This window comes from Pollachius pollachius, assembly GCF_949987615.1.
Source record: "Pollachius pollachius genome assembly, chromosome: 11".
In the NCBI taxonomy this organism is placed as follows: domain Eukaryota; kingdom Metazoa; phylum Chordata; class Actinopteri; order Gadiformes; family Gadidae; genus Pollachius; species Pollachius pollachius.
In genome coordinates, this window is record NC_136944.1 from 13,343,572 (window position 1) to 13,366,521 (window position 22,950).

At 45.2% G+C, this 22,950-nt stretch overlaps 2 protein-coding genes across 2 annotated transcripts in view; both read left to right on the plus strand.

The window, feature by feature from the left end:
• myo15aa (myosin XVAa) overlaps positions 1–33 on the plus strand; it is a gene marked incomplete at its 3' end in the record, with an annotated part of 44,009 nt that extends 43,976 nt beyond the window's left edge. Inside the window, exon 63 of the mRNA XM_079747109.1 lies at positions 1–33. This exon is cut by the window's left edge and continues 69 nt beyond it. Coding sequence (XP_079603235.1) covers positions 1–33 — 33 coding nt within the window.
• A 1,104-nt stretch (positions 34–1,137) lies between these two features.
• The window catches only part of llgl1 (LLGL scribble cell polarity complex component 1), a 29,941-nt gene continuing 8,128 nt past the window's right edge, over positions 1,138–22,950 (plus strand). Inside the window, exons 1-13 of the mRNA XM_079746744.1 lie at positions 1,138–1,353; positions 3,527–3,624; positions 11,593–11,674; positions 11,949–12,109; positions 12,873–13,019; positions 16,497–16,659; positions 16,956–17,091; positions 17,384–17,438; positions 18,295–18,449; positions 18,813–19,045; positions 19,514–19,581; positions 20,049–20,229; positions 22,819–22,923. Of these exons, the coding sequence (XP_079602870.1) occupies positions 1,273–1,353; positions 3,527–3,624; positions 11,593–11,674; positions 11,949–12,109; positions 12,873–13,019; positions 16,497–16,659; positions 16,956–17,091; positions 17,384–17,438; positions 18,295–18,449; positions 18,813–19,045; positions 19,514–19,581; positions 20,049–20,229; positions 22,819–22,923 (1,665 nt within the window). The 5' untranslated portion in view covers positions 1,138–1,272. The remainder of the gene's footprint in view (positions 1,354–3,526; positions 3,625–11,592; positions 11,675–11,948; positions 12,110–12,872; positions 13,020–16,496; positions 16,660–16,955; positions 17,092–17,383; positions 17,439–18,294; positions 18,450–18,812; positions 19,046–19,513; positions 19,582–20,048; positions 20,230–22,818; positions 22,924–22,950) is intronic.

Genomic DNA, 22,950 nt, shown 5'->3' on the forward strand with positions numbered 1-22,950 from the left:
ACTCTTCCACCCAGTGAAATCACCATGCTATAACTCACACTCACACACACACACACACACACACACACATGCGTATGTATGCACACATGCAATCACACACACACACACACACACACACTCATGCACTCACACCCACACCCACACACATACACACACACGCACTCACAAACAGGCAATCAATGGACTTCAGCGAATACCTTAAAGCTCCGGACATTTTACCTACCTCTGCTGCAAAGAAATGTATATTTTTAGATATATACTTTCAACCATGTCTTCATACAGTTGCCTTATTGATTTTATGTCATATAAATATTACAAGAGGGGTGTGCAGTCAACTATGGTTTTTATTCATTCTAAAAGGCTAATTTATACCTGGGCCTTTATATTATTCAGCTGGACATATCAACATGTACAGAGCGCACAGCTCTTTATTATGTCAATCTGTTTTAAATTATATTGATTTGTATTACAATTATCATATTTGTTAAATCATTACATGATGCCATTGATGCTAGTCTCTGGCATCAAATGTCATGTACACAATATCAATGTCCGCAATTTAAGTTTTTTAAGGGCTCCTAAAAACTTTGTAAAATTGCACTTTTTGCACTAGTTTGAATTACCTTAATATTATGATTGTTATATTAAATGTATTGTATGCAAATATGTTATTGGGTATTGACAACTGACAACTGAATAAAATTATTATTTTACATATACAGTCAATGTGCATTATTTTATATTCTAAAACCCATGTGTGTTATCAACCGTTTGATTTGAGTTTTTGAATTTGTTAGTTGTCTTGGCGGCTGATGAAACTCAAACAATGAAGCAATGTCTTTTTACTTTTCATTAAAAGGCATTTACAATCAACTGATGAATACTGACCGCCCGTCTCCGCACACCGCAGTGACGGTGGCCTCCACGCAATGAATCGAGCGCCGCATTCCACAATGCTGGGATGTGTGGGCGGGTCCGAATAATTAGTCACAGATTGCTCCGTTCTCATTGGCCAGCAGGTTCGGGGTTCGTGTGAACTCGGGGTAGTGGTCAAACCCACGACCCAAACAGTGCAGAGAGACGGGGGGGGGAAGGAGCGCCGCAGCCCTGCAGGATAGGAGCTTATTAAAACGCAACGCAGTCGGCCAGCTCTGGCTGCATGGGCTAGTTTGATAGCATTGTCTGAGTGGCGCTGCTTCAACTGCAAACGGGATTCGTAACTACGCTCCAGCTGTGTTTTCTCTATCGCCCCCTCGACTCCCCGGCTACAAGATGATGAAGTTCAGGTTTCGCCGGCAGGGAAACGACCCGCAGAGAGAGAAGATCAAGCAGGAGCTGTTTGCCTTCAACAAGGTAAAGTAACGGAACATACAACCCGCTACAGCACTACAACGCATTCGAGGCTGGGCTGGGCGCCCCGATGGAAACCATCCAATACCCCCCCCCCCCACCCACCCCGAAAAACAACTGAAGCCAGCGTAGCAAATGTTTTATAAGAACACTTTAATATAAACTGTATTACGCTGCAGATTCTCTGCAACATCTATTTCCTCCAGTTTCCATTAGCAAAAAGCAATATTTTCATAATTGATATTTGACGCATATCTATCGTGGTGTCTAAGTTCATTTATTCACTGTTTTACGTCTTTGTATCTATCTGTGGCCTTGTATTATAAACACAAAGTATGTTCTATGACATTGCACTTCAAATTTTTAATGGGTGGTATGCGGAATTAACACCATGGCTACCACATAATATTAGTTAAAAGGGCTTCAAAAAGATTTGAACGCTGTGTGGAAGTTTGAAACGGGAGTTATTAAATCGTATTTGGTTAATAACAGACCAAACCCCATCCCAAAAACAAACAGCCTTTCTTGACAGCTGCAAGTATTTTAACATTGATTGCACCAAAATGCTTTTTGACACTTGTTGATTTCGTTGATTACACAGATCCGTCGTTGTCTATTGGCTAACTGTTCTGTGTCCCGGAACAGCAGTAGCAGGCTATTGTGTATTGGAACGTTGATGAGCACAACCCCCTCAATGTCTGCATAGGTTCGATTTTAAACCACTATCTCTACTGCCATTTCTTCACTATATCCATTATGTAGGCCAGGGGCATGCATCTTTGGATGCTTTGTCAGTGACGTATGGCTTTACTCTGGTGTATTTAGTCCCGTCTCCGTAAGTGGTGTGCACCTAAAGTAGGTTGCTCCTGAAAGTTACAGCATTTGTCCGGAGCAAGGGCTGGTTTGATAACCACACGTATCAAGTAGCATTTATTGCAGTGCTTTCAGCGGGGGGTGAACCCCTCGGTCTTTGGAAAGCTCATATGGACTTTAATCAATGGCATTGAACTCTTGAGTAATGCAGAGTCTGTCAACATAACGCATATATGCCTACTGTTATTAAAACGACACATCTAGGCCAAATACAAAGTTGAAACTGGGTGTGTCCTAGAAATTATGCTGCATCTGTCAAATGCAGGAGCCAAAGATTTACATAATTATTTTATATATTTATGTTCTTGGAAGGAACACGCACACTTACAGACACAAAAATAGTAAAGTGGACATTACACAATCATTGCCCTGTCAAGCCAAGGCACACCGAAACCGGCTGCTAAAAGGGTCTCATAGGTCAGTTTCTCTTGAGGGCAGGTGTGTGTGATGTTGACCTAATCTGTGTGACGTATTCTTGCTGCTCCTGCGACCCCAGTAAGGAAACTTTTACCTGTGTGACATGCTACACATCTTTGGGGTCTCGTTTCTCACCCAGTGCAGCTTTAATCCACAGACCCAGTTCTCCTGGGTGGCTGCTTGTTTGAATGAGTGGTGTTTACTTGGGATTATAGTGAGAATTGTAAGAACGAAACTCATGACCTAATAGTCAAAACTTCCAAAGCAGTCCGTTGACCTTGTCAATCCCAGCTCTAAACTCTAGAGTGATTTTGAAATGTTGAAAGTTGCCTTCAAAATAAGAACAAAAATAGGAAGAATTTACATTAATGTTTAAATTGTCATGCCTATTAAGGCAATGCAGTAGCCAAATGATAGATGGCAGCTTTAGTAGCTTTACCTGAAGTGAACAAGATGCGTGCAGAAGTCAGCATAGTTAAAAACTGACAATGCATCGACATCATCCATCTCCTTTAGTGTTTGGATGAGAACTTTCCATGTTATTAAATTCAAGGGTATTTAGATGTTACAGAAGTAGAACACACAATTTTCAGGGGCCTCCCTGGTTTGCCCACATGCGTGCACACACAAAGAATAAAAGGTTTAAAAATAACCATTGCCCCCCCCCCCCCCCCCCCAGCCTTCATTGTCTCTGCTTACGATATTACCAGTGTTTTTCAAATGTACGTTTTACAAATCAAATAACATCAGATGACATTTAACGATTTTAAGTAGGGCTCGTAAAGTTCATTGTGTGCCGTTTTCCGTCCTCTCGTGTTTTGCTTGTGTTTCTATGGCGTTGAATGGTCCTTCTGTCTCTGTCTCTCTCTTTACGTCCCTCTCTCAGACGGTGGAGCATGGCTTCCCCCACCAGCCCAGCTCGCTGGCGTTTGACCCAAGGCTGCAGATCATGGCCATAGGCACCAAGACTGGTGCTGTCAAAATGTATCCATCACAAAATACGATTTTTGCAATTATTTTTGAAGTCCGATATGTATAACAACATCTGCAACAATTGTGTTAGGATGTTGAGAGACGCATGGGAATAACGTTTGACAACATCCTAACAACCCACCACTTGGCTCCTGCCCTTTTTGTGCTTTTGTCATCCATTGCTACAGGAGATTTATTTAAACAAATGTGTATTTGTTAACTTCTGAACTGAAACAACTATTGTTGCTGTCTTTTATTCTTGTCTCTGACTAATGCGTCGGTAAGCTGTTGTTTGGTAGCCCTGACACCATCGTTTGAAACGGACCCATTTACCATTCTTTTGGGTTGGTCTCCTTTCAGTAATGTAGCATCAAGGCACGTTCGGATATTCTACGCTGCCACTCCCGTCCGAATACTGGCTTGCTGTTTGGTCGGTGCCCAAGTGGCTGTTAAGAGTAGACTAAGTTGAGGCTGATGGCCAGAGTCTTCCCCCAATCTTTCTGTCTGGGCTCAGACCCCTGTCTCTGTCTCCATGCACGTCAGATCTGCACCCAACTGGTAGCCTTTTCTTTCTCATTGCTCTCTGTCTGTCTATCTGTTTCTTTCTCGGTCCATCTGTTATAGATCTCTTCATTCTCTTAATACCTCTGTTTTTTATAATGTTTTCAGTCTGTTCTTCTAGACCTCATTCTGTTTCTCTCTGCGTTTGTAGGTCACTTCTTTGTGTTTCCTCCTTAAATCGTTTTTGAGAACGTCAGTAGCAATGTATTGGTTATTCGATCAATGTGCTCTACACATAGTGTTAGAGATTCAAGATAGCATTTTAATTAAAAGAAAATTGAGTAATTGAGCCAAGCTGGGGGTAATTTCTTCCCGCATCTCCAACAATCCCAATACATATCTGTTGTTGCTTTGCCACAAGCTGGAAACATTCTTCTGAGATGCTGAAGATGTGCTTCATTAGTCGAACGCAGATGCTCCGACCAGAACTTCCAGACACAGATTTGAGAATACACGGCCAAATCAAGCAGACTATAAAACGCCTTAATAAGTGACGGGTTTGTTTTTCGTTGTTTTTCAAAAACTCGATACACCGCCGATTCCTGTTATTTTTTTATCTAGTGCCCTAGCAGCTTATGTGCTGCAGATAATTCCATTGAGTAATGTTGCGTGAAATTACGCTATAGTTACGTTTGTATGCTATACCGCCCAGAAGCCATTCTCTGTCTGAGCCTGCTGTCAAACAAGTATTAAAACCGAAATAGACTGGTTGCTCTGTCATCGCTTTGGCTTCACGTTGGTAAAGAGAGGTTCAGTAATGCAGTACAGTTGCCACCGGTCTGTACTGCCGTAACCAATGATGTAAGCCTCCATATCATCGATGAAATCGTCAAGCATACAATAATGTTAATGCTGACTAACGTTTGTTGTACAATACTTGCCTGGGGTTATTTTTAGCTGTAATGCGACAGCGGCCAGAGGATGGAGCCGTGCTATGCATTGTGTGTGTAAGAGACTGTCAGAGGCTGACGGGGAGGTGTGTGTGTGCGTGTGTGCGCGTGTGTGTGTGTGTGCGCGTGGTGCTTTGAGAGCTTCTCTGTGTAAGGGAGGTTGGTGGTACCAGGCTCTGGCTGGAGACGCGTGCGTGAACACGGACAGCGAGAGGGAGAAGGCGGAAGAGATGTAGACATAGATAGACAAAGAGATGCAGTGCTGTTGTTGAACAAACACGAGTCCCTTGCAGAGCCGTCCAACCACTAAACTACAATGAATAAAGCCTTACCCATTTTTAAACGTATGTTAAACATGGATGGCTGCTAACTTTTGGACACACAAAAAGGACGATGTGGATCTCAAAGCTTTGCCCCTGAGGTGTTTTCTTAAAAATCCTGCTGGAAAAAAAGACTTGCAACGCTCGTCTGTTACCCACACAGGCGCGCCCTTTCGGCACTTTTCTCACCGTTGGTTTTTGTATGTGTGCATAATGACCAGAGACGCACTCACTCGCACACACACACTCACACTTTTTCTCGCTTGCCTTTCTGTTTGTGAAGCCCAGAGTCATATTACACCCAGAGATCCCCTGTTCTGACCACACGGTGAGGATTGAGACGGGGAAGGCGGGTGTATGCGTCGAGGGGGAGACTGGCTGGCCTGGATCCAGGGGAGTTAGGCTCCTGTTGTGGAATTCATGTTGCACTGCCCTGGGTTAACCCTGTGTGTGTGTGTATGCACACTGGGTGAGTAAGGGCTTTGTTGCGAGGTCTCGTCTTAATGAAGGGCTGCTTCAGAGGCGGTTTCCAAGACAACCAGTGCTGTGGATGCGGAGGCTGTATGCAGACTGAATGGGTTTAAAAATATAGAGGGAGACAAAAAATGTAACCTACTCCTCAGCCCAGCATTTATGGCAACCGTCACCACCTTGTTGAACTGAAGCATAAAAGCGTGTACGAGCGTGGGACGAGCCCCTTGTGAGCAGACGGGGCTGGTGGGGTGTTACTCAATCTTGTTTTTAAAGTGGAACAGGGATAACTGCTAGAAACACAGTTGCTCTGTGTGTGAACCTCGAACCAGCTGCAGTGTGTCTCCTGCACCGCAGTTCAGATGCTAAGTGACCCCATTTCCCAACATCCACTCCACTCTCAACTGCCAACTTATTTATGTATTCATTCAGGTACTGGTTTGAAGTCGCTGGAATGCTCGGCCACTTTGCGCTGATTCACGTTAAAATGTTGTTTGACGTCCTTTTACATTGCTGCCGACCACGGAACCGCTAATATTGACATGGATACAAGGATGAACATGCCGATGTGTGTTTCACTGTTCTGGCCAGTCGTGTCTCAGTGCGTTTCTCAGTTTTCTCCTTTAGGGTGGAGGGCAGTGTTTTCTGAATATTTGGCAACCTTCAAGAATGCCATTAATCTGTTCTTTATGTATACAAATGCTAATTATCATCTTTTTAGCTGATCATCCGTGTTTACTGCAAACAACTATAAATCCAGCTTTAATATACTTAGAATGGCCCACCTCTCATTGCAACGCAAAGTATAACTCTCACATCTGTTAATAAATGCTCTCAGCCCGGCCAGCATAATAACGTGTGCTGTAGCCAAAACCTGTTCCACTCTTTATCAAACCATATGAATGTGGTGAAACAGTTTGGAACAAGGACACATCCTGTCACTGAGGACGAGCTACAGCTGGGCGTGAAAATATTTCTATAATAATGGAGGGGGATTCCTAAAACTTGACACTTTTCTGAATGGTTTTTGTTTTGTTCTAGTACAACAAAGCATTTGAACGAAAAAACAAATAGCCCTACATGAAAATGAGGGATTTCACTGTTTTCATTGGTGACATTATGGTTAGTATAATCAAAATACAAATAACTTATTGGTACTTTGTACTGAGATGTACCCTACCAAATACTCCTATTCTTGGTCTGAGAAGACCTCTGTGGCATGTCTCTCTCCAGAACGTTCCAGATATTTTCTGGGTTCCTCCAGAGTCCAATGGGCCAATCTGAGGAGTCGCCTCTCTTCTTCTGTTGTCAATTAGCCCACCACGGAGGAGGGCTTGCAGTGTTTTTCCATTGTTACAATCGTCCCTATTATTTTCTCTATCTCTGGCATGTGAGCTGGAAAAGATGGATGCGTTTGTTTGCTTGGTCATGCTGCTGCCCCGGTTTTGGTTGGGACAAGCCAATGTATTATTTTTTTCTACTGGTCTCCTGCTTGTTGTATGGAAATGTAAATATTCCTTATTGTCTCATGAAAGGTATATTTACTCAAATTGGGTTTTTAGGAGGATAATAGGAGTTGTAATACCAAGTGAAGCATTTAGCTGTGTGTTCAAACTACCAAAATGCAAACGCACAACGCATAAAGAGGTGTGTTTTGGGGTGTATGTGTGTTTTCGGGTCAGCCATTCTGATGGAAGCCAGCTGGGCCAGCGGTCGCTGATTTATCTTTGTCGACTCTCCCCGATCACGTCTCTCCCTGCTGGACCCAATCTGTTCGTTTTTTCCCCCTGTGTTTCTCTGTGTTCCTACACTCCTCACCTCTCATCCCTTTGTGTCCCTCTATCACACTCCATTTCTGCGTATATCCCTCCCGCCTGTCCGTTTCTCCCTTTTTCCCTTTTCTTCCCCTTTCCCTTGTTTCTTGTATGTTGTATTAGTTCCTTATTTTCATTGGGCCACTGTATCCCTCCCGCTCTGACCACATTGTCTCTTACTCACTCGCTCTCGCCCAGCTTCGGCTCAAACCGTCTTATCCCAAATGTTTATCTCACCCAACAGTCTCTCACTCCTTATCTCACCCAACAGTCTCTCACTCTTTGTCTCACCCAACACTATCTCACTCCCAATCTGACCCAACTGTCTCATTCCCTCTCCGTCATTCATCTCTCCCTTTTCAAAGCAACCAATCGGAGTGTGTGCTTGTGTATGGGTGTGAGGGCTCAAAAGAAAAGGGGAAAAGAGGGGTGGGGGGGGGTAGATGCAAGCTGCAGAGCATTGTTTCTCAAGTGGCTGGGAGGAGTTGTTCAGCTAACCCTGTCACAGGCCTCCATTACCCAAGACATCTGAGGTGTGTGTGTGTGTGTGTGTGTGTGTGTGTGTGTGTGTGTCTTTAAGATAATCACTCAGAAGTTGTGTTGCATTGTTGAGTTACTTATTATGTGACGCAAGACATCACTTTTGTTAAGAAGCTTGGTGTCTACAGAATAAAACCCATCCACCCACAGTTCAATAAAGCCATGAATTAATTATTCTATGAGTTTGGTCTGTGGAGATAAGTGTGTGTGTGTGTGTGTGTGTGTGTGTGTGTGTGTGTGTGTGTGTGTGTGTGTGTGTGTGTGTGTGTGTGTGTGTGTGTGTGTGTGTGTGTGTGTGTGTGACAATGTTGTCTGTTGATGCTTATTCAGACCGTGAAATCGCTTTATCCTTCCCAACACGGCTCTCTGCATCGCTGGCCAATCACACACTGCTCCCCTGTGTATGTGTGTTAATGAGTGTTTCACTCATTAGCGGTCATTATAGTGACTCCATGTGTGTTTTAAAGTGGTCATTAGCAGCAGGTTATTTGTCTTCATGGTCGGTAGATCACAAAGATTGGATTGACTATCACCTGTGTGTGTGTGTGTGTGTGATATGCACAGATTATTGGGAAAATCAGCGTCTTCTGTCCTGCCAATATTATGTCCCTTTGCCATCTCTTTCCTTTCTTCCATATTTGGCCGTGGCAACTGTTGCCGAGGGCATTTCCTGAGTGCTAGGTCATTTTGGAGCAAACCGTGATCTCAGTTGGTTCTTGGCCTCATTTGGAAATGGCTGTGGATAAACAGGTCTACCTGGGGTTACATCAGAGGTCACGTTCTATCATCCCAATTGGTCGATCTGTTTGATGGTTTTGTCCCAAAGAGTGCAATGGGTGCCATAATTAACATACAGGTAGATACATGCAAATCATATTCAATTTATGATGTGTTGCTGGCCGGTTAACCACGAGGAGAGTCCAGGCATCCAGTCCAGTCACCGAAGCATGCTAGAAAAGACAGAATAGTGAATTAGAATGGAAAAGTACATATTGGAAATGTATACTGCTATTAATTTAGTAACTGTATTAACAAAAGCACAAACAAACACGCAGTGGTCTTCACATCGCATCTGTATCGTCTGATCTAGTACAGGTCCCAGCCATCATCATTAGGAGCATTCTATATGCCAATGAGTTACTTGGGGCGGCTGTAGTCTGTCCTTGAAAAGTAAATGGAATTACTGGATACCATGAACATTCACTGTAGGCGGTAGTAGAATATACATACAGAAAACTGCTTATAGATTCCCCACTAACTTGCAGTTTAAACTCAAGAACAGCAGGGAATATGTGAGGACAGGGATGACTTTTTCTTCTATTTCTATTTATTTAAACGTCCATTTGCTTGTTCGTCATGACATCCGCTAGCAATAAGATTCATATTGATGTCTTTGGCTGTCTGGCATGGGGTTAACCTTTCATTGTTCTTTTTTATTGATTTTTATTTGTGTATTTTTTACCTTATTGTCTCAGTTGGGCCATAGAGTTAGCTACAATGTGCCATGGTAATAGTTTACTACGCTCTGCTCTGATCTTGCTGCAATTACCTTGGCTAGAATCACAGGTTTCAATACACCTACAGTTTATACAGTTCCCGTCAGAAATGCAGAGCTGCAGGGAGGATCAAAGGGGATGGAGGCCACACTTTCCGGAACCTCTCTACTTGCAGCCCAACGGTTGCGAGTTTGATCTGCAACGGCTGCGGCCGGCCTGCCCCTGCCTGCATAACCTGTGTCTGAATCCATTCATATGTTTGGATATAAGAAGATGAAATGAGAGGAGATGGGATGGTTCGTTGACATGCTCCTGAGTCATGTTATTGGAGTTTTTACCCAGAGAAGAGGACGTGGCCACATGAAAAAATATCAAAGATCATGTGGTTTAAAAATGTAACTTTAAAACATTCCTACCAACTTTGTCGGCAACCCTCCATTGGGTCTGTGCCATTCGCGTGGACCCCTCTACTGAAAAAGGTGCCTTTTTTTAATACAGTCTCCTGCTCGTTTAGGTAACGGTGATCCCAACATCGTGTTTTTGTTTTGTTTTCAATGTGTGACTGTCTATGATCTTCCACCACTTACATCTACGTTGATGTGTCTGTACCCCTCCTCTAACACCTGTGTCCTGGGCTGCTATGGTGTTCCATGATGACCCTTCATGTTGACCATTTACCATAGATACGGCCTGGTACCGAGTGGTTGAAAAACAATTTCTGTCGGCGTCTCCTGGGTTAGATTATTAAGGCACGGGACACGCAGGGATTGCTTCATTGACCAAAACAACAAAAGTGTGACTCTTGTAGTTCTCTAAATCAAATGGCTCCAACACTCATTTTCCATGAGTGACATGGGCTTCTAAAAGACAAACACACTTACACGTAAATACGAAGACCTCTGATGAGAGGAGGTGAATGTTTGGAATGCCAGTAGTGCACTTCACAAGACCCTAGAGAGGCAGAGCGAGAATGTCGGGAATCAGAACAGAGACCGATAAAATCCTGCATACAGAACTGGTTGTGGGGGCACACGCATGCACGCACACAACTTTAAATTGCCCTCAGTTTATGCATTTTTAATTAAGACGCCTTCAGGCTATTATATATTGTGTGTGGGTGTGGGGAGGGAAACCTCTGTGAATTTTAAAGTTTAGCCTAATTTAGCCTGGCTTGTGTAGGAGTGTATCTACTTTTAACAGCCCTGCTTAATTTACTGAGCTAACATAGGGCGGTTCCTGTTGAGATAGCTATGTAACCTGTGCACATAAGCGCACACACTGGGCTCTCCCTGCGTCATGAGGTTTGTAATTGCAGCTAACTTGCCGTTAGCTTGCTAACGCCTCTATTATGGCATCCATAGCAACATGACTCCAATGATTTTACTGCATTTAGATGACCACTGCTACATCTCATTCACTCTGTCTCTATTCCTCTCAATCTCTGTGTGTCTCTTACTCTCTCCAGTATGTCTGTTTGGCTTCCTTGTTTCAAAAGTAATATCCTATTATACCTTTTGGTCCACTTTAACCCATTTGTACCGGCTGCTGTGCGGCGCAACATTGTATCTGTATACAATGTTGCTCCGCGCAGCCGGTACAAATGGGTTAATAGTAAACACACCTTAAAGGTAAACACGCACAGATGCGTGATCCGGTCTGAATGGGTTAATGCAGTCCGAAACTGCAGTGCGCAATACCACTTCAAGACTTGCTGAGAGCTGGTTGTGTACTTGTTGTGTGCTGGTTGTTTGATGGTTGTGTATTACTTGTGCACTGGTTGTGTACTATAATCGGTGTGTAGTAAGGTAGTTGTGTGCTGGTCGTGTCCATGGCTGGGTTCCGTTCTCCCTCCCTGTGTAGTTTCTCCTTGACTCATCCTCCTCTCCAGATATGGCGCTCCTGGCGTGGAGTTCACAGGGCTGCACAAAGACACCGTCGCTGTCACACAGATCCAATTCCTGCCCGCTCAGGTGAGCTGGGGGATGATGTACTATCTGTTATTTTAAATATTTACGTCATGCTACTCAATTTGCTGGAGGTAAGATTCAAGAATTATAAATGGAGAGAGAATTAGTCCCTCAAGTTGCACTTAATGCACCAGTGATTGACAGGCAAGATGTGGAGAGTGGTCTAAAATCTTAATTGGCTCATACATTATAGAAGAATGGTTCTTAAATCGTACCTACAGTGCCTCTAGCAGGCCAAGATTGACCCCTCCTCTTCCCCCCGCCTCCCAACCAATAGGGCCGGCTTCTGTCACTGCTCGATGACAACTCCATCCATCTGTGGGAGCTGGTGGGCGGGGCTCCCAGGGAAGTGGGCGGAGCCAGACGGGAGCCAACGGTGGGGCTCCAGGAAGTGCGTAGTTACTGCCTCCCAGGGAGGCCCGGCATCGAGAACTGCAGGTGCATTTTTATCTGACGATCTCTCCGACATTTCTGGTTTCTCGTTCATCTCTCGTTTGTTCATGTCTGCTTTGTGATGTTTTGATTCCAGCTCCAACATAAGCTTGCCAAACACTTTCAGCCTTCACCAGGTCGTTTGTCTGGCATAGACTACATTGCAATTACACACCACATGTTATGTCAATTTTTTATGTTGCATGTAAGCAAGGGTGTAGGAACCGGGGGGGACGGAGGGGACGTGTCCCCTCCAATATTGGAGACAGGTGCATTTGTCCCACCTAAAAATTATACCGGGGGGAGAAAAATATTTTATTTTATTTTGAAAGCGCAACACAGCGTCTTGTCACCGCTTCTTATTCTAAAAAACTGGATGATTGAGCAATTAAAGAATTGATTATATATTCAGTTCATTACTGCCATTCAAAATGTGTTTTCATTTACATTTACAAATGTATCTTTTTAGTAGAATAAAATATATTTGTGAATTTTTTCAGTGTAGTTAATTTCTGACATATTTCTGTTCAAACCATTAACGGATCTGTCAGGTTTCCGATATGTGTCCCCCCCCCCCAATGTGAAACTCATTCCTACGCCCCTGCATGTAAGATGCTAAGAGAGCACTAAATGACCTTCCATGTGAATGGAAAAAAGGTGAGTCGAAGCTCTGTCTTATCACACGGATTGCTGTCTCTTGTCCCTGCACTACCTCACAGGTCCAAAACTCTGTGCTCGTTATACAAGCTGCTGTCTCCTGTCCCTGCAGCACCTCACGGGTCACCGTCCTCCTCCTCCTGGGGTCATGTGACCTGCTCTGTGTCGGGACCGAGGGAGGGGGCGTCCACTTCCTGGATTTGCCACGCCTGTCGCTGAGGGAGAACCAATCACTTCTCCAAGACCAGGTCATACAGAGGTGAGTGAGCGCGCGCTGGCCACGTTTCTTCTTCGACACTTCCATTGATGGAAGTGAACGACAATGGGAGAAAATTGCTAACATGAACCTGGTGCTGTATAAAGGCTAAGTAAACCCTGTTTTAGGGAACATGCTTATTAGTTTCCAAAAAATATGATCGGTGACAGTCGTAAATGTTTAGGAAAATTGGACCCATTGGGTTGCATAGGAGCGAGTGCAAGGGCTGTTTAACGTTCTCTAAACCCTTGTCAAACTCTCTTGAGCTGGAGTGTGTAGGCAATGGAGAACTCATTGTCATTTGAGTTTAAAAAAAGTAGATGGAAATGTTCACCAACACTATTCTCCCAAATGGACCATCTTTTTATGGGTTTAATTACTCTTTAACTGGTCAATGAAAAAATAACAAAAATGGCAAAGTAGCACTAACAATAGTAACATATGTTTGGATGGTCAGATCATGTGGTTGAGGCAGTATTGTAGTTATGGGACATCTGGATGTACCTGGATGTACATGAAGTATAGATCCAGCACATTAAGTGATGGGAGAAACTTTTTAAGATACCTAGCGCTGTTTATACCTTTGCTTCCAAAGCTTTACGACTTGTGTTGACAGTTACTCATTTGCAATGTTTCATGCCGAAATTACTAGTGATAATTCATTAAAATATCATCAGCGCGTGGCATGAGGATCAGTAGTAGCGAGAGAGGTGCTGTTGAACTGTTTTTAGAGGCACTCCCTCGATCTTCCACACTTCATGTCCTTTCTTAGAACATGGAACAGCCTGCTTCCCTGTGTAAGAGCTCCTGCTGGGCATGTCAACACACCCACACACACACAGAGGTTACTGGGCCACTAGGGGTCAGCTAGGGTCATGTGAGTTGAAGGACCAGAAGAGGCTGTGAGATGACTCTAAAAACAAACAAGCATTCGTGGGGACGGCATAACACCGCATCTTAAATGCCTCTATTGCATTGTTGTGGAGTACAAATACAACCTAGGCAGAAACGGCACAGCCAGGTGGTCCATTTCCAGGTATCAGTCGTGCAAGGTTTCCTGCAGTCATTAAGAGCTGTGACTTACAGAGCCATCAGGCCGTCTTTTAAATCGGTCTGGAGTAGAAGCCTGAAAGAAAACAGATCTCATTCCCACAAAGAAGTACAAACGGCCACATGCTTTCAGCATGCATCCATGTGACAGTGGATGGCTACGTTGTAGCGATACAGTGGTACCGCAGCTCTTGACTGTTTCCCAAGACATGTAAACACTTGGATCTGCAAACGTTTTCTCAATCGCTCTGTTTGTTTGTGTTTGGGGTTTAACATTCGAGACCAGTGTTTACTGTTATTATTGCCCATAGAGGAGCCAGACATGTGTGTGTGTGTGTGTGTGTGTGCGTGTGTGTGTCCAGCGTGCCAGGGGTGGGTCCTGTCTGCTGTGTATTTCAGACGAATCTCCGAACCCCTCATTACACCGGGCTGTTGAGGGAAGTGGGCAGCGTTGAGGCCTCCCAGGGGCTTGTGTGTGTGTGTGTGTGTGTGTGTGTGTGTGTGTGTGTGTGTGTGTGTGTGTGTGTGTGTGTGTGTGTGTGTGTGTGTGTGTGTGTGTGTGTGTGTGTGTGTGTGTGTGTCAGAGCCTGTGATTGCGAGGCTTTGTAACAGCTGCCAATACTTGGTGTTCCGGTTGGGGAAACGCTGTAGCCGAATCACCAGTGGACATACACAGGCTCATCACCATGTGAGCAGGACACTGGATTACCTAAAAGTACTTGTTGAATGACGGACAATGGAGGGCTTTGTCCGCAATGTTTCTGCTCCTCTGCTTCCGGAACCATCTTCCTTGCTGAGGGAGCGAGAGAGCGAAATGGAGTGTGTGTGTGTGTGGGTGTGTGTGTGGGTGGGTGGGTGGGTGGGTTGGTTATGCCTCATCTGTAGCCAAGTGCCCTGAGAGCTTTCTCCACCGCTCTTCCTCCTGCGGCCCTCTCTCTCTCTCTCTCATACTCGCTCGGCCGCTCATCAACCTCACTCCCTCATTCTTGTTTCTTCACTCTGTGTGTGTGTGTGTGTGTGTGTGTGTGTGTGTGTGTTACCTCTGAGGAATGCGTGTCTGGCCCGGCTTCCCCCGCTGCGGAGGCCCAGCCTCGTGTTGTGTTCTGGTTATCTCTGCAGAGAGGAGTAGCTCTGGGTAAACGCGCTCTGCAGGCAGCTCCACGCCCTCAGCCCGTATGCTGCGGGGACACCCTGGCATGTCCTGTGGTGTTGTTGCGGTGTGTTATTGTTTTTGATGTGATTTTAGGATTTTGATCGTGTTGATTATCATCTGTAGGTAATGGGTCCACACGCACACACGTGATTGACTTTAATAGTGTTCTTCTAGTATCTTGTCATATTTCATCTGACGCTTGGTAATCAATCTTTCTCTTTGTGGGATTGCTACTGATCCTATAATTTAGTCTTAGTTTCTGATATGATCCTGCTGGTCAGCTGTGAACAAAGGAACCTCTAGCAAATGTCTTTTGGCATGATGGGTATTGTGATTTGTAAAGCCTTTGGTCTACAAGAGGAATATGAACTATTGGGGAACACGTTCAACTCCAGTTGATGGAAAACCAGGGTCCCTTCGTTGTATGTCAGGGAACTTTGGGATTGCTGAAGAAAGTATTGTGAAACAGCCTGCTATACACACACTCCAAAATACTAAAATGTAAATTTAAAACTGGAAGAGCCAATCACCTGAAACAGCTTGGCCAAATTGGAGCGAAAGATTTTCTCACTATCTCTACACAATCAAGGTCCGTAAAATAGAGATCCCTATGTATCCGTGCACACAGCCTATGCTTTTTCAAAAACCGTCAATGACATCATGCAATGGGTTGACTGAATGTTTTAAACCTCATTTTCAGTAGCATTGGCTGGCTGAAAGATGTTTTTTGAATATCCTTTTACGTGAGTTGAGCTGCCAACCAGGAGCTCTAGGTAGGCGCACCTTGTGTGCTCCAATGTACACATACTTTCGTGTACGATGGTTGAGTAAGATTGGTGTGTGTGGCTGTGAACAGATGTCGTTTCCACTCCTGTACAGTCTTCTCAACCACACTTGCTACAATGCAGGTCTTGAGCTGGTACCAACAGGATATGGTTTGTGCTGTATTTTAACATTGGCAGTAACGGATGCACAGAGTGATGAAAATATAACGTAGTTCAGGGTGGCTGATGTGATTTTAGGCCTGATCAAATCAATGACATTTAGCAACGTGCTTAACAATGAGAGTTGGCAGTACCACAAACTACATTTGTCGAGTGTTGTTAAACTGTACCAACATGAACAGGCAGTGGGTCCAATGGGTTTAACCCCTGCCTGTTTAGAGATTGATTCAGTTTGCCATATCGTTGGGCCAAGACCAGATTTCAACAGTTCTTGTTCAGTTGGTTTCGCATGTTTGAATCGTTTTGTTTGTTGATGTAATTATGTTTTTTCAGCTTGCCAGAGGACTACCGATGTGGCAAGTCTCTGGGGCCGGTGGAGTCTCTCCAGGAACACCCTCAGCAGCCAGGGGTGATTCTGATAGGCTACAGCCGAGGCCTGGTGGTGCTGTGGGATCTGAGCACGCGGCACGTGGATCACCTCTTCCTGGGCAAGCAGGTATACCCCACTGATGGAGCTGACTTTGGGGTGGCAAGAGTCTTGGAAATGACTCGTGCGTGTGTGTATATAGTCCTCAAACATGAATCTTATCTTTCAAACCACATTAACTAACCAATTTCATCCCTTTTATGTAAATCACTATTTTGTACTTAGCATACTGATGAATGATCCAACAAAGCCTTGAAGCAGAGATTCTGCTCCTACATGCATCGTGTGTGTGTGTGTGTGTGTGTGTGTGTGTGTGTGTGTGTGTGTGTGTGTGTGTGTGTGTGTGTGTGTGTGTGTGCGCACAGCAACTAGAGAGCCTGGTGTGGGAGCGTTCCGGGAAGTCGCTGGTCAGTTCCCATAACGACGGGGGCTACTCGGTGTGGGCAGTTACCAGCGGAAACCCCTACACCCAGCAGCCGGTGTCCTCCACCGTCCCATACGGTAAGGCTGGTGGAGGCCGCTGGTTGACCCAGTGGCATGGATGGGCTGCGCCTGGCTCCTGTTCTCGATGACTCCGTTACCACCGCGCGTTAATTTGACTGGATGTGTTCAGCAATGTTCCTTCAGTTGCAGCCACTTGTTTGTGACTGTGTTTGAGTCGTTGTTGTATGCGTAAGTCAGAACAGTTAAAAGCCTGATGCAAACAGTTGTGGTGTAATGTTCAGAAAGAAGATGAACGATGGCTTGGAAAACATTGGGGTGTCCCTTAATGAGCTCCTTTCCTCGTCCCCAGGTCCGTTCCCCTGCAAGGCCATCAGCAAGGTCCTTCTGAGGACCACAGCGTCCGGGTGAGGGCCCCCCCGCTCTCCTGTTGAGGGCCCCCCTCTCTCCTGTTGAGGGCCCCCGTTCTCCTGTTGAGGGCCCCCGTTCTCCTGTTGAGGGCCCCCGTTCTCCTGTTGAGGGCCCCCCTCTCTCCTGTTGAGGGCCCCCCTCTCTCCTGTTGAGGGCCCCCGGCTCTCCTGTTGAGGGCCCCCCGCTTTCCTGTTGAGGGCCCCACTCTCCTGTTGAGGGCCCCCCGCTCTCCTGTTGAGGGCCCCCCGCTCTCCTGTTGAGGGCCCCCCCTTCTCCTGTTGAGGGCCCCCCCTTCTCCTGTTGAGGGCCCCCCCTTCTCCTGTTGAGGGCCCCCCACTCTCTCCTGTTGAGGGCCCCCCGCTTTCCTGTTGAGGGCCCCCCGCTTTCCTGTTGAGGGCCCCCCGCTTTCCTGTTGAGGGCCCCCCTCTCTCCTGTTGAGGGCCCCCCTCTCTCCTGTTGGCTGGTTCCACCAAGTAGCACCAATGAGGATTAGGATCAATCCCAATTTATTGTTGAGAACATATAATCAAATGGGAATACAATTGTATTAGTTTTATGTTAAAAATTGTAACATTTCATCTATTAGTCTATTTTTCACACACTCTCAATTCCAAAGAGCTTTATTGGCATGGACAATAAACCTTTACATTGCCAAAGCAAGTACTACAAAAAAATGACTAGTAAAAGTAGAGAAGCGATCATTTGGTAATGGTTGTGAGCGATTTCAAGAACCCGTTTCCCAGAATTGGGCCAGAGTGACAAGTCTTCTCCCGTCTGTCGTCCCTACTGACTATATAATGTCCATGCTACTCTTCCCTCTCACTCATGCTGGCTCTCTGGCTTGCTCTCCAGTTGTCCCATGCTGTTGTACAGTGGTGGGATGCCCAGGGCGAGCTACGGAGACCGCCACTGTCTGACCATCCAGCAGGACAAGGAGCACGTCACGCTGGACTTCACGTCCCGGGTCATCGACTTCTTCACCGTCCACAGCGTGGAGCGGGAGCAAGGTGGGGGGGCCACGTGGCTTGGGCGGAATACGATACACTCTCAGGGCTATGGCCGGGACGTGTGAAGCACACGTGTTCAACTGATCAATTATTAGTTTTGTGTTTCCAAAGAGTCCGTAGCCCCAGGAATGTCGATGTGTTTGGGGGTGACTTTAAAATGGAGGTATTGCTGTAAAGCTAGTTGGTGCATCATGGAAAACAAAATGTAGATTGGAACGGTCAGTTGAAGATTAATTTGCTGTTAAGTGGGTTTTACATGCTGCAATGGCATCATTAGAAATGACATCTGTAAGGCCTGCAAAGTTTAGCACTGCATCATGGGAAATCCACCTGTAAACAGCCCAACTCCCCCTCCTCCCCCAGAGTTTGACGAGCCCTCGGCCTTGGTGGTGCTGCTGGACGAGGAGCTGGTGGTGGTGGACCTGCAGACCCCCGGCTGGCCCACGCTGCCGACCCCCTACCTGGCCCCGCTGCACTCCTCGGCCATCACCTGCTCATGCCACGTCTCCAGCGTACCCCCCAAGCTGTGGGAGAGGGTGCTGCAGGCCGGCCGCGCCCAGCGACATGCACCGCAGCAGCAGCAGCAGCAGCCACGGGTGAGTGGGCGCTGCCAATAAGGGGTCAGAGCAGGGAAGGATCACAACATGTCAAATTAAACTGCAGCAGAGTTGCAATATGTAATGGTCAATGTTTAAATCAAACGTATCTTTTGTGTTTATCGTTTGTGCTTGATTTAATGTGGAAAAATATAGAATCAGGAAGAAGCAAAGCGGTAGAAGTAGAAGCTTTATAAAAGAAATAACATTTTTTAAGTGGCTCATCGGTTAGACGAGTAGAGCTTAGTTTGCTCAGGGTTAGGGTTCTGTACAGGAGGTACACCCACCCTAGAAGGTGCTGCAGAAAAAACACTTATCTGCTGAGGTGAGCTATGTTGTGCATGAGTTTGGTCAGGTAGAGCTTACACACAAGTTTAAAAAGTGGTCTGTACTGGGAAATGCAAATGTTAGGCTTTGATGTCATTATATTATTTATGTTTAATCCTCCATGCTGTCTGGTTTATGCAGAGTTGGCCGATCTGTGGAGGGAAAAACCTGGCGCCGTCAGCGAAACAGCAGGAACTGCTACTGACTGGGTACACACGCACGCAAGCACACGCACGCAAGCACACACAGCCAATTATTGAACTATATAGACATTAAACATTACTCAAGCGTTTCCTCTTGCACATATGTTCCCAGTAGAGCTGAGCTTGTGAGAAAGTACCAGATATTTATATATTCTCCTTTTCCGGACGCTTCATCTCATTCTCATCCCGGCTCCTCCAGTGGGAGTGCACGTTACCATGCGCGCCTGCACAGTATCGTCATATCCATGTCCACGGAGAAGCCAAACAGTCCCGCATCTCACAATACGTCTCTCCCTTCTTTTTTTGTATTGTAATTGTTTTTGTATTGTAATTGTTTTGGTGTTGTAATTGTTGTCAATGTCCCACCCCTCAACCGTCCGTAGATCACAGTCTGGGTTGCCTGCAGTGCATCCTGGGGCCTGACTGTGTGTGTGTGTGTGTGTGTGTGTGTGTGTGTGTGTGGTGTGTTTCAGCCACGAGGACGGCACAGTACGCTTCTGGGATGCATCGGGCGTGGCCCTCACGCCGATCTACAAGCTCTCCACTGCCAGCGTCTTCCACACGGACTGCGACCCCGCCGACGACCCCCAGGGCCCCGACGACGACCCTGACGACCGGCGGGAGGAGGAGGACGAGTGGCCGCCCTTCAGGAAGGTGAGGGGGAGCGAGGGATTCCCTTCAGCGTGGTGAACTCAAAGAATTCCACTTTACATACTGCAGAGAAAAAGCATTCGTCCAACGCACGCGCACACACACACACAGTGGCCCAGTTTTTCAATCTTATGGTTCAAACGCGTTTGGTTCTCGGGGACGTTATTTTTTGTAATCACTATTTGTCTTCGAGAGGCAGATTGGCTCCATTCCTTTACTGTTATTACTTCTAATTCAGCACTGTTTCTGTTTCTCTGGATGTTAAGAATCGTAATGCATATTCAATGAAAAAAGACATTTGGCAAATCAAGTTATTATTAGTTCATGGTTGTGTTAAAGGCGAGTGAAGGACTCAACTTGAATGTTTTCTGCTGTGTATTCATATTTCATAAGTATTGGAATCTCTTTGTTATATTTCAAAGCATAGTTTTGCTTTTGTAGACTTTCTGTGAAACTCCTCCTGTCCACTGTCAAACATTGTTAGTCGTGAGGTTTGTCCCAGAGAAACCTCTTAAAACCACAATGCAAACAAATACGCTATCCATTTCTTGGTATGTGGTCGAGAGCAACGTTACAGTTGTTGAGACCCTCATTCATGTTAAAAGGTGTGTGTGTGTGTGTGTGTGTGTGTGTGTGTGTGTGTGTGTGTGTGTGTGAGAAACGTGGTTTTAAAGGCTTTGCATTAACAATGTTGACGTGATCCTCCTGCAGGATAAAAGTTATTTTGTGCAATAGGCTCTGCATTAAAATGTGGGTGTGACCCTCCTTCAAGTTAAAATCCCCTTGTGTGTAAAAGGATGAGAACTAGGCCTCTACTTTGTTTACATTACTACACCAGACTTTCCGTACCCTCACAGGCTTCCGATGTCTGTTTTCCCTCACCCCGTTTTGTCTTCGTAGACCTCTCCTCTCTTTATCTCCCCCTCCCTAACCCCTCTTTCCCCCCCCCCAAACTTTCCTACCTTTCCAAATGTAACCCACGGTTACGGAACTCTAAGCTCTGGAATGCCGGCCCCATATGGATGGACAGCCCCCCACCCCCTTGTAATGAAAACCAGAACCCTCAGCTGTGTATGTGTATGTGTGTGAAAATTCCTACGGAGTGCATAGGATTTACGTCTGTGTGCACGTTTTTTTAAAGTGCACGTACAAGAAGCAGTTAAAGTGTACTTTATTTGTTCTGTACCAGGGAGGTGGTGTACATGGTGTACATGTGCAAAGTGGGGGTATATGGGTTGGATCCAGCGGGCTATGTGTGTGCCATTGGCCAGGAGGTGTTTAGTGATGCCTGGATGCCATCCTGGATATTGGAGTGTTCAGGGGACGTTTGGGGCATATAAAGGACAACCCAGCTCGCAGTGAATAAAAACACCTTGCGTGTGCGTGTGTGTGTGTGTGTGTGTGTGTGTGTGAGAGAACTTGCTGTATATAGTAGGGTTTGGACTTTTAATGCCAATAAATGCCTCATTTGAATTATATTTAACATTTCTTCCAACATTTTATTTAAGATTTTATCTCTCTTATTACAGAGGAACCCAAAAATATCTATACATTCATTTACTTTTATCACGCTTCTGAGGAACTGCACTAAACAACGGAGATGTCACTGCTGTTTAAGGCTCAAAGTGGTGCAGGATGATGTCATGGTTTGGTAGGCTAATGACACGGTAATCATTTAGGACACACTACAATTTTAACTACCAGTGTTTATTAGAGATGCAGTGTCTGCAGTTTAAACTTTGTGTGTGTGTGTGTGTTAATTTTGTCAGCTATTTTAGACGAAAATGCTTCACATTTTAGTCATGTGTTTTCCTTTGTAGTTTTAGTCTAGTTTTAGTCTACCAAAAGTCCTTACATTTTAGTCAACTTTTAGTCATTACTTTCAGTCAAAATGTTTTCTCTTTTTAAACTAATTCAATTAGGCTAACCCCTGATAAATGGACACCTGCTAAGTAGTTCCAGTTAAATTGTCTGTTCAGCCTTCAAAACGAGAGCTGGTAAATTCTGAAAAATGCATTAAACTGTAATCAGAAAATGCGAGGCCAGGACGAATTTCGAATTATAAATATGTACAATGCATAACGTTAGCTCTCTGGCTCATAGCTTAGCGGACTATACCTCCCGTTGCCAAGTCTTAGCTAAGGTCCGTCCTATTTACTAGAGGAGTGAACAACGTTTCCGTTGCATAATCAATCAACTTTTTATTCAAGACACAGGAAGCTCCATAAAGACAGTACAGTACATATAAAGATGTCTGTTTGTCTGTCTTCCCGCCTAACTTGATGCCACAGGGCATCTCTAATTCAACCAATGACAGGGATACATTTGGACAGACAGACTAGACGCAAAAATATCATGCATTTTGAATGTCCAAATAGCGAACCACTAACATTTTAGTCCTGTCTCGTTCCGTCAACGAAAACAAAACTTACATTTCATCATAGTTTTTATTATAGAATATCTATTTTTTTAGCTCGTCAACGTCTCATCTTAGTCATGGAAAAAAGGTAGTTGAGAAACATTTTTCGTCATATATTCCGTTAACAAAATTAACGTGTGTGTGTGTGTCTGTGTGTGTGTTTCTGTGTGTAGGTGGGATGTTTTGACCCCTACAGCGATGACCCAAGGCTTGGCATCCAGAAGATCACTCTGTGTAAATACAGCAACAAGCTGGTGGTGGCTGGAACTGCAGGACAGGTACGTGCACACACGCACACAAGTTTA